The following is an 11692-nucleotide window of genomic DNA, read 5'->3' on the forward strand; positions in this document are numbered from 1 at the left end:
TACAACTGCAAGTCAAGATTATTTATACAGCGCTTTTTACAATACAAGTTGTGTCAAAGCAACCTTACAGTATTAAAATAATAAAGTAAAATGTCAATAATAATGCAAAAGTTCCATATTGCAACAAAGTCAAACTGGGGAGGACTCATGTGGTTCCCATGGCCTTGTGCTGGTGGCAGTTTAGGGTAGGAGTTCTTTCTTGATGATCTGTCTCTGGGGCTCATCTAGTTGACACGGTATCCGCTGACATTCGGCTTTAGGTGTTGATCCACCATCTGCTCTTGGTTTGGACTGGATCCGGGGGACTGCAGTGACCATCTGATCTGGATACGGACTGGATCTGGTGGCTATGGTGACCTGGGAATAAGAAACAAACAGACTAATATTAATGTAGATGCAAGAGTTCCAAGTTGCCACAAAATCAGATTGGAGAGGAATCTGGTTTTCGCTGTCTTGCGTCGATGGCCGTCTAGGTCTTCACTGATGATCTGTCTCTGGGGCTCATCCAGTTGATGTGGTCTCTGCTGACATTTAGGGCTGTAGAGGATATCTCTGGGTGCTGATGGGCACGGACTAGATCCGGACTAGATCCGGGAGACTGCAGTGACCGTCTGATCTGGATACAGGTGGCTGCGGTGACCTCGGAATAAGAAGGAAAGATACTAATATTAGCGTAGATGCCATTCTTCTTCTAAGGCAACGAGTACATCAGGTGTTATAGGAAGTGTCCCTGGTTCCGGTTGACCTAAATAATGCAGCCTAACAATCCTTTAACGGATTTGGAATAGGAAATGTATTAAGTGTAGGCCAGGTTAAAGAGATGGGTCTTTAATCTAGATTTAAACTGACAGAGTGTGTCTGCCTCCCGAACAGTGTTAGGTAGATTGTTCCAGAGTTTGGGCGCTAAATGTGAAATAGATCTGCCGCCCGCAGTTGATTTTGATATTCTAGGTATTATCAAATTGCCGGAATTTTGAGAACGCAGTGGACGTGTGGGACTATAATATGATAAGAGCTCGCTCAAGTACTGAGGAGCTAAACCATTGAGGGCTTTATAAGTAATTAGCAAGATTTTGAAATCTATACAATGTTTTATAGGGAGCCAGTGCAGTGTTGACAGAACCGGGCTAATATGCTCATACTTTCTGGTTCTAGTAAGAACTCAGCTGCTGCATTTTGGACCAGCTGGAGTTTGTTTATTAAGCGTGCAGAACAACCACCCAATAAAGCATTACAATAATCTACCCTTGAGGTCATGAACGCATGGATTAACGTTTCTGCATGACATCGTGAGCATAGGTCATAATTTAAATAGATGAATATATTTTTTAGATGAAAAAATGCGGTTTTGCAAATGCTAGAAATGTGGCTTTCGAAAGAAAGATTGCTATCGAATAGCACACCTAGGTTCCTGACTGATGACGACGAATTGACAGAGCAGTCATTGAGTATTAGACTGTGTTTTAGGTTATTACATGCAGAGGTTTTAGGTCCAATAATTAACACCTCTGTTTTTTCAGAATTTAGCAGTAAAAAATTTCTAGCCATCCAATTTTTTATTTCAACTATGCATTCTGTTAGTTTTCCAAATTGGTATGTTTCGCCGGGCCGTGAAGAAATATAGAGCTGCGTATCATCAGCATAACAGTGAAAGCTAACACCATGTTTCCTGATGATATCTCCCAAGGGTAACATATAAAGTGTAAAAAGTAATGGCCCTAGAACTGAGCCTTGAGGTACTCCATACTGCACTTGTGATTGATATGATACCTCGTCATTCACTGCTACGAATTGATGCCGGTCAGATAAGTACGATTCGAACCAAGCCAGTGCACTACCCCTAATGCCAACATAATTTCATAAAGTCTATTTAAAAGAATACTGTGGTCAATAGTATCAAACGCAGCACTAAGATCCAGTAGTACTAATAGAGAGATGCATCCATGATCGGATGACAGGAGAAGATCATTTGTAACTCTAATAAGAGCAGTCTCAGTACTATGATACGGTCTAAAACCTGACTGGAAATCCTCACAGATACCATTTTTCTCAAAGAAAGAACACAATTGTGAGGACACTACCTTTTCTAGTATCTTTGAGAGAAAAGGGAGATTTGAAATTGGTCTGTAATTGTTTAATTCATTGGGATCAAGTTGAGGTTTTTTAATTAACAGCCAGTTTGAAAGTTTTGGGGACATATCCTAATGATAGTGACGAATTAATAATATTCAGAAGAGGATCTATGACTTCTGGAAGCACCTCTTTTAGTAGCTTAGATGGAATAGGGTCTAACATACATGTTGTCGGTTTAGATGATTTAATAAGTTTGTACAACTCTTCCTCTCCTATAGTTGAAAATGCATGGAATTGTTCCTCAGGAGATTTATAGCATATCTGATGTGATACTGTAGCAGATGGCTGCATAGTTACAATTTTATCTCTAATAGTATCTATCTTGGTAGTAAAATAGTTCATGAAGTCATTACTGCTGTGCTGTTGGGAAAATTTAGCGCCTGTTGGTGCTTTATTCTTTGTTAATTTAGCCACTGTATTGAATAAATACCCAGGGTTATGTTTGTTTTCTTCTAAGAAAGATGAAAAATAATCTGATCTAGCAGTTTTTAATGCTTTTCTATAAGATAAGTTACATTCACGCCAGGCTGTACGGAAAACCTCTAGTTTTGTTTTCTTCCAGCTGCGTTCCATTTTTCGTCGTGCGCTTTTCAGTGCACTAGTGTGTTCAGTATACCACGGCGTCGGACTGTTTTCCTTAATTTTTCTTAACCGCAGAGGAGCAACTATATCTAAAGTGCTAGAAAAAAGAGAGTCAAAAGTTTCTGTTGCATCATCAAGTTTTCCTGAGCTATCGGGTATACTGAGGAATTCAGATAAATCAGGAAGGTTACTTACAAAGCAGTCTCTTGTGGTAGAAGTGGTTCTACCGTACTTATAGCGAGGAGTTAGTTTTACAGTTTTAGTTATCTGGAGTATACACGAGACTAGATAATGATCAGAGATAGCATCACTTTTATGCAGAATTTCAACGCCATTAACATCAATTCTGTGTGACAATATTAAATCTAAAGTATGATTTCGGCAGTTAGTAGGTCCTGACACATGTTGTCTAACCCCAGTTGAGTTCAGAATGTCTATAAATGCTGATCCCAATGCATCTTTTTCATTATCAACATGGATGTTAAAATCACCCACTATTAAGACTTTATCTGCGGCCAACACTAATTCGGATAGAAAATCAGCAAATTCTTTAATAAAGTCTGTATGGTGCCCTGGTGGCCTGTATACAGTAGCTAGTACAAGCGTCACAGGAGATTTATCATTAATACTTGATTCTTTGGATAATGTTATATGGAGCACCATTACTTCAAACGAGTTATACTTAAAGCCCGTTCTCTGAGAAACACTGAACATATTGCTATAAAATGTGCAAACACCTCCCCCCTTACCGTTTACACGTGGCACATGTTTGTAACAGTAATTTTGGGGGGTAGCCTCATTTAAAATAATGTAATCATCTGGTTTTAGCCAGGTTTCTGTCAAACAGAGCACATCTAGCTTATGATCAGTGATCATATCATTTACAAAAAGTGCTTTCGTAGAAAGGGACCTGATATTTAATAAGCCAAGCTTTATCATTTGTTTCTCAGTATTATATACATTTTTTATTTGTTGAACATCAATTAAATTGTTACTCTTACATTGTTTTGGACGTTTATTGTATTTTCTAGCTCGGGGAACAGACACAGTCTCTATAGTGTGATATCTAGGTGAAAGGGTCTCTATGTGCTGAGAATTAACTGATTTCTGTGACGTGAGGTGGCTAGCAGACGGTCGGTTTAGCCAGTCTGTCTGCTTCCTGACCTGGGCCCCAGTTAGTCAAGTGCAAACTCTAAGACTATGTGCCATATTTCTAGATAAGAGAGATGCTCCACATCCGGAGGGATGAAGACCATCTCTTTTCAACAGGTCAGGTCTGCCCCAGAAACTTTTCCAATTGTCTATGAAACCTATGTTATTTCGCGGGCACCACTTTGACATCCAACCGTTTAATGATGACAGTCTACTGTGTATCTCGTCACCACGGTAAGCAGGGAGGGGACCAGAGCATATAACAGTGTCTGACATCGTACTTGCAAGTTCACACACCTCTTTAACATTATTTATAGTGATCTCTGACTGGGGAAGTCGAACATCATTAGTGCCGACGTGAATAACAATCTTACTGAATTTATGTTTAGCATTAGCCAGCACTTTTAAATTTGCCAAGATGTCAGGTGCTCTGGCTCCCGGTAAACACTGGACTGTGGTGGCTGGAGTCTCTATTTTCACGTTCCGTACAATAGAATCGACAATTACTAGAGAACTTTCATCAGGTTTCTCAGTGGGTGCTTCACTGAGTGGGGAAAACCTGTTTGATGTTCTGATCAAAATGGAAGAGGTGGTGTTTTGACCCGCGACTATGCCGTCTCACAGTCACCCAGTTGCCCTGCTGCACGGGCGCTGTAACTACCGGAACCGAACAATTTGCATGTCTCCCTAAGCTAGTCACATCCAAAGCCGTATCTAAGTCCCTCACATTCTTACTATCCTCCATTAAAATTTGGATGTGTGTCTCTAGTTCTGAAATCTTCTCTGTCAGCCTAGCTATTTCCTTGCATTTATCACATGTAGAAGGCTCACTGCCGACAGAGATAGATAAGCTATACATGTGGCAGGTTGTGCAGACAACAATAGCAAGAGAAGAAGCCATTACTCTCCGTTTTTGTTGAATGGTTCCAACTTACCACTGTTGTTTTGATGAACTCTTCAAGAGAGGGATGTGAGGAGGAACAACGGAGTGAATAGGACGTAAAAGGAATCGTGATTCGCAATCGTGATCGGCTAACTGAATGTTAACTTGTTGGAAATCGTGGTTGTGGAATAAAAGTGAAACGGTTCGCGAGAGAGAAAGGGGAGCGGTAGTAGGCGCGAGTAGAGAACGTGAATGTAAATGCAAATCGCCAGTGGCAAGCTAAATAGCTAAGCTAAATAGCTAACCCACTGCAGTCGCGGTTAACAGGTAAAGTGAGCGGTCAGATTAGTGTGACGGATAATTTCACAAGTCTGTTAGGAGTAAAGCTGTTTTTAATTACTTTAAACAGCAGAGAGTAATAATAAGATAGAGATTTCTAAAGAAAAACAAGCTCCAGAAAGCTACAATCACAGAGAGCTAAAAAACACAAACCACACAGCAGCTCAGCAAAACCAACTGCAAACTTAGAACCATACTGTACCATACCATATAATAATATTATACAGTAGATTTAGTTTGTGTGTTATTATATTTACAGCACATGCAGACACATAGAGTGCAATTCTATTGTAGTGATTGGTACTCACTTCACCGATGATGTTGTGATTTTGGATCACGTACCACTTAAAATGCAGTTATAAATACATCAGATAACCATTTCCCCCACTCACATAGTCCTGGAGCATTTAGTCAAGGAATTTTACTGTTTTTCACCTGTTGAGTTGATTAAAACAGCTGTTCCCAATGAAACAGGGTAATTAGGATGCTTTAGAACAGCTTGGCCTATTTGGAATGGTATAGAACTTTGGATTTTCCCATAGACTGTGACAGTTTGCAAAGGGTATGAATAGTTTTGGACATGCCACTTTTTGTTCAAATGTAAATAAAAGCTGAGAAGCATTTTTTTCCACAATGTTGCCTCTTGTACATCCTCTTATTATTTTTTGGGAGAAGCCTGTGTCATTTCCAGTCAAAAAAAAAAAAACTTGGTGGTTGAATACACACACACACACACACACACACACACATGTTTGTTTTTGTGAATTGTGGGGACATAGGCGTAATGGTTTTCATACTGTACAAACCGTATTTTCTATGGCCCTACACCTACCCTACACCTAAACCTAGCCCTCACAGGAGATTGTGCACACTTTTACTTCCTTCAAAAAAGTCATTGTGCTTGATTTATAAGCCTGTTTCCTCATGGGGACCTGAGAAATGTCCCCACAAGGTCAAAATCTACTGGTATTACTATCCTTGTGGGGACAGTTGGTCCCCATAATGTGATAAATACCAGGTACACACACACACACACACACACACACACACACACACACAGTAATAACCAGTTGTTAGCATTATGTTTTTACTATCATTACTTACATTTTTAATGATCTATTTCCTTTCTTCCTTCATAACTCTCAGTGTCTGAATAGTGCTCTGAAGGAGCAGGGCTTTGAGTCCTCCCTGAAACTGCCTGATAAAGTGCTGACATTCGTGCGTGATCACCCGCTAATGGAGAACAGTGTGGTGGCAGCACCCCTGATGATCAGAAATGGCATCACATACACTAAACTTGCCGTTACCTTAACAATGGCCTCCAGTGGCCTGAAGCAACACATGACCACTGTTTTGCACCTTGGAACAGGTAAGATTAATTAAACTGAAAAAATGAAGAAAAAAAAACCAATCATTTAATAATCATCAATAATCATTTAATCATCATGTCTTTTATATCCATGTGCATGTGTTGATAGATCGTGGAGAGCTGCACAAAGTCGCTGTAGTTGGTCCAAATGCAAATCTTATTGAAGAAGTCCCTCTGTTTTCTGCACAGGAGCCAGTGAATAACATATTGCTATACAAAGTAATAACACAGTTTTTATGTTATTTAATGTGATCTGTTTTGTTAAATAAAAGAATACTGTATCTTCAATCTGAATTCATAAATTTAGCCTTACTCCTAAATCATGTAACTATGGTTTAGGGACTAGTAATTTCCATTAACTAACCCTCTCTGTCTCTTTGCTGTAGGGTGAGGCTCTGGTGGGCACTCCTTTCTCTCTGGTGAAGATACCCATAGTGAATTGTTCTCTGTACTCTACCTGTGAGGTGTGTGCACGTCTTGGCTGTGTATGGAGGCATAAAGAGGGAGCTTGTGCTATAATGACGTATGTCACACACATACACTCATTCACACAGAAGCATATCAGAACATACAGATTAAGTCTTAATTTGTTCATTGTCATCACACAGTTACATTTATGTTTCAGGGATGATAAAGAAGATTTGGTCAGGCAATGCAACAAAGGTGAAGGTAAGTCTGACAGTTACCTAATATCTATATTCCATACCTGTGGCATGCTGTCGATCATGATAGCCACTCATTTTATCTCTCAGTGTTTATGAACTAGAAATAATCTTACAGTAAATACATTTACCATCAATTCAGGTGAGCAGACTGAAAGGTTTAAAAGCAAAAAACTTTAAATTAATAAATGCATTTTTAGAGATGCAAAATGAAAACATTTGTTTTTATTTATTTTATGTTTATGTCTTTATTCTTAAAGCATAGTTTGTGTTGTATCTTTATTATCTTTATAAGTCTCTTATATTGTAATATTGGGTAGACAATGATTTGCTTTTAACTAAATGCAAAGTAGATAATACTTTTTTTAAAAATAACCTTTGATTAGGGCTATAAATACAATTAAAGATGTACATATTCATTGCCGCTTAAAAGTTTGGGATCAGTTAAGATTTGTAATGGTTTTTAAAGACATTTTATGCTCATCAAGGCTGCATTTATTTGATCAAAAATGTAGAACAAACTTATATTGTAAAATATTATTTCAATTAAAAATATTTTTTCTATGTGAATATATTTTCGAATGTAATTTATTCCTGTGATACAACGCTAGGATTCTTTGATCATCAAAAGTTTAAAAAGAACAGCATTTATTTAAAATAGAAAGGTTTTCTAACAATATACACTACTGTTGAAAAGTTTGGGACCAGTACATTATTATTCTTTCTTTTTTGAAAGAAATTAATACTTTTATTCACCAAGTATGTGTTAAATTAATAATAAGTGATAGCATATATTTACATTGTTAGAAAAGATTTATATTTTGAATAAATGCTGTGCTTTTCAACGTGTTATTCATTAAAGAATCCTGAAAAAAAAGAATCACAGGTTCCAAAAAAATATTTGGCAGCACAACTGTTTCCAACACTTACCATTCTAATAATGAATCAGCATATTAGAATGATTTCTGAAGGATCATGTGATACTCAAGACTGAAGTAACAGCTGATGAAATTGTAGCTTTGCATCACAGGAATAAATTCTATTTTAAAGTATATTAAAATAAAAAAACATTAATTTATATTGTAATAGCATTTTGAAATATTACTGTTTTTTCTGTTTTTTTTTAATCAAATAAATTCAGCCTTGATGAGTATAAGAGACTTCTTTAAAAAACATTACAAGTCTTTGTGATCCCAAACTTTTGAGTGTCAGTGTATACGTTTAAAGCTGAAAATTCAGCTTTGTCATCATTTTAAATCATGCCATCATTCAAGTCCTTGGCATTTACATTTTTGAATGGAAAATTAATTGTGAGCTAATGAATTGTGTTCTACTTTTTCTCTATAACTTTAGATCTTTGCTCCCCACCTGTAATTGAAATGCGAGTTGAAAATGGTCAGCGTGTCCTGCTTTCTTGCGTGCAAGTGTCTCCCCGTCCCTGCCACTGGGACCATCCTCTGCATAGTCACACTCGCCGCCACAACTATGACCTGGAGGTGCATGTCATGGCAGACAGTGTGGGCACCTATGTGTGTCTATGTGATGAAGTGGGCAGAGATCAGCCACCCTGTCGCAGAGCAGAGTACCAGCTGACCCTTGACAACCCCAGCATGGGAGAGAACGTGGCCATTGCAGGTGGCCGACACTTCCTGGCCTCGCACATCATTTTTTTTGTTGTCGGTTTTATAGTGGGTGGCATACTGTTGTTTGTAATTTACAAACGGCAAGGCGGCATGAGAGGGGGTGGGCACTCATCATCCACATTGGAAAAGGGGCGGGACTTGCTTCCTTCTACAGACACACCACAGTCTCCAAGCAGTGCCAGTTTGTTGTCTGAGGCGGTTCCTCTAACTGAGAAAAGGAACGGGACACTGAACGGTCACGGACACAATATGCACTCGGGCGGGCACAGTGGCAGGCATATTTACTCCAACTCCAGTGGACTGAAACTGCAAGAATCAGCTGTGAATCTAGCAGAGGAGCTGGATGGTAGAGAAAGGGCAGGACCAGATGGTGAGGAGGAGGGATTGGGGGATGGGCTAAGTGAGATGGAGGAAGAGTTATCTAAGATGCCTTGTCTAAGAGGAGCACCTCTGGCACAGTGTGAAGAAAGCTCTATCTGAAGACCGGCAGACATGGGATTTTTGAGACTAAACTCTGTGAAAGGTTCACAAACACAGATAGAGGGCTGGAGGAGAAGAGGAAATCAGACAATCAAAGAAACTGATACACATTCCAAATATACGTTTAACATACGCAGTTGCACAAAGAATTATACAAACAAAAAAATTGCATTTGCTGGATGCTCCTCTACTACTCCATTACATCACTGTCCAGTCCATTCACTCCTGTGTACATAACATGCTGTGCAGATCTGTCTATCCTACCGTTTCTGCATGTATTTGATCAGACGAATAGGCACTACCATTCTCAAAGCCATATAAATACACAGTCTGTGCATCTGTGTGTGTAGTTCTGTAGTTTCTCGGTCTGTTTCCTCTTTGAGGATTCAAAGTCCAAAAGGTCTTTTTAAGGGGAATCATCAGTCCACAGCCCAGAGCAGCTCAAAGCCAGGAAGAATCTGCTCATTCTGGGCCCCATTACTGAACTAAAATAATCTGATGTGTCACCAAAAAGGGCTTTCTAGTACAAAACCCCTCTGTGATTGATGCTTCACAACGGCAAATAATGAAGGATTGATGGAGATACTGTAAACATGATTTTTGCCTTACAGATAAAGTGGTTTGAGTACTGCTAATGAAGGTACTGTGGCCTATGACAGGGCTGGATTGTAGGGTCCCTGCTAGTAAAAGGGGCACAAAGGTGCCCTCAGAGCATAGGACAAGCTGACTTCCTGGGCCCCTTGGTGTAGGATATATGAAAAAAATTACTGAAATGGACCACCAAAGAATGTGCCAAGGGGCGTCATGGGACCATGATTCGGTCATGACCTATAGTGCCCAATTTTAAATGAAGAGAGAAAATGAGTAACAAAACAATTTATCAGTTTCTCCTGTAGGAGAGAGCATGTCAGACCTGTGAACTGATAGTAGATAGTAAAAAATCGGGCTTTACTTGAACACTGCAAAATAAATCAGTCACATTCCGAACAAGGCAGTTGTAATTCTCTGGAATGGGGCTGGCAGTTTTTTGTGGTGTCACGAGAAGCAGTCAGACCACTGCCATCCGTATGGGACCAGATGTAGCATGTTCTGTTCTTTATAATCTGCACAGACAAAGGACCACAAGATGATGGATTTCGCTTTATATAGTTTAGCATGAATGCTTATTGAAACAAGGAAATCATCAAAATGGAAATGAAGAATGAAGGATTGATTTTTGACATAATTATTGATTGTTTGAGTTACCCTTTAAGGACAGAGAATGTGCCTCATTTGAAGGTATATTTATCCCCAGTAAAGTGCATGATACAAAGTAGCCATGAATAAAGAGCTAAAGATTTGTAATACAATGATGAGGGGCTACAGGTTAACCTAAATCACACCTAGTACAAAGAGTATTCTATTTATATGTAGCCGCAATGATGTCTGTTTCAGGAGTATGTAAATATCTGTGAATATAAAAGAAAATGGGAGTAAGATCTTTAAAAACATGTTTTTTATTCTCTCTTTTCATCACTTGTTGGGTGGGGACTGGGGGGAGGGGGAAGAGTTGGGTTCAAACAGTGTCAATCAGTCCCTCTGCCACATTTGGACCACATTTAAATGCCATTTCCTGCCTTTTTTTCATTAGAATAACTTGGATCTGCTCACATTCTCCATTTATTTATTTTGTATTTTCCTTTTAAATATTTGTAACATTATGTCAAAGTAAAGGTAACACTCTGGATTATGTACAATATATATTGTCTTCTAAATCTCATTGTCAGCACTCAATAAAATATTGACAACAGGTACATTCAACATAATAAACTCCTCATTTACAAAGTCCTGATCTTTTTTTTTTAGATGATAGTGATAGATTAAAATAAACCTTCAACCCTCTCAGTGTACCATAGTAAATCTGCTGTAGTTAAACTTGTTCACATGGTTTTATGTTAATATTATTGAAAATAACAGATCATTTGTTACATGCTCTTTGTTGTTTATTCTGAATAAAGAAGTATGTTAATTAATGTACAGATATGTTGTATTCTAAGTTTCTATTTTTATAATTTATATATAATGAAGATAAATGTACATTTGTGTTTCAAACGTTTATTGAATGTGTTTGTGAGAATGGCTGTATGTGTGAATGCCTTGTGATGCTCTTTGGAATAAAAGAAAAACTACCTCTCAAAACAGTGTTTTTTGATCATTTTTAAACAGTTAAAACTTTGACGGATCTTAACACACACACACACACACACACACACACACACACACACACACACACACACACACACACACACACACAGTAAGCTATTGTAAAATAGCCTGCTGTTTATTTCATTTTAAACATCCCAAAATATTTACATTTAAAAATACAGATTATTTGAGTTTTTTTTTTATTGCAAAAAGTAAACAACTTTATAAGTGACAACGTTCAAGTCATTTGCCTCTGTTATTACAG

At 38.3% G+C, this 11692-nt stretch overlaps 1 protein-coding gene across 1 annotated transcript in view; it reads left to right on the forward strand.

The window, feature by feature from the left end:
• sema4f (sema domain, immunoglobulin domain (Ig), transmembrane domain (TM) and short cytoplasmic domain, (semaphorin) 4F) overlaps positions 1-11421 on the forward strand; it is a 79984-nt gene extending 68563 nt beyond the window's left edge. Inside the window, exons 10-14 of the mRNA XM_073835812.1 lie at positions 6236-6458; positions 6568-6677; positions 6845-6981; positions 7084-7127; positions 8474-11421. Of these exons, the coding sequence (XP_073691913.1) occupies positions 6236-6458; positions 6568-6677; positions 6845-6981; positions 7084-7127; positions 8474-9243 (1284 nt within the window). The 3' untranslated portion in view covers positions 9244-11421. The remainder of the gene's footprint in view (positions 1-6235; positions 6459-6567; positions 6678-6844; positions 6982-7083; positions 7128-8473) is intronic.
• The last annotated feature ends 271 nt before the right edge of the window (positions 11422-11692 follow it).

This window comes from Garra rufa, chromosome 3 (genome assembly GCF_049309525.1).
Source record: "Garra rufa chromosome 3, GarRuf1.0, whole genome shotgun sequence".
Taxonomy (NCBI): Eukaryota; Metazoa; Chordata; class Actinopteri; order Cypriniformes; family Cyprinidae; genus Garra; species Garra rufa.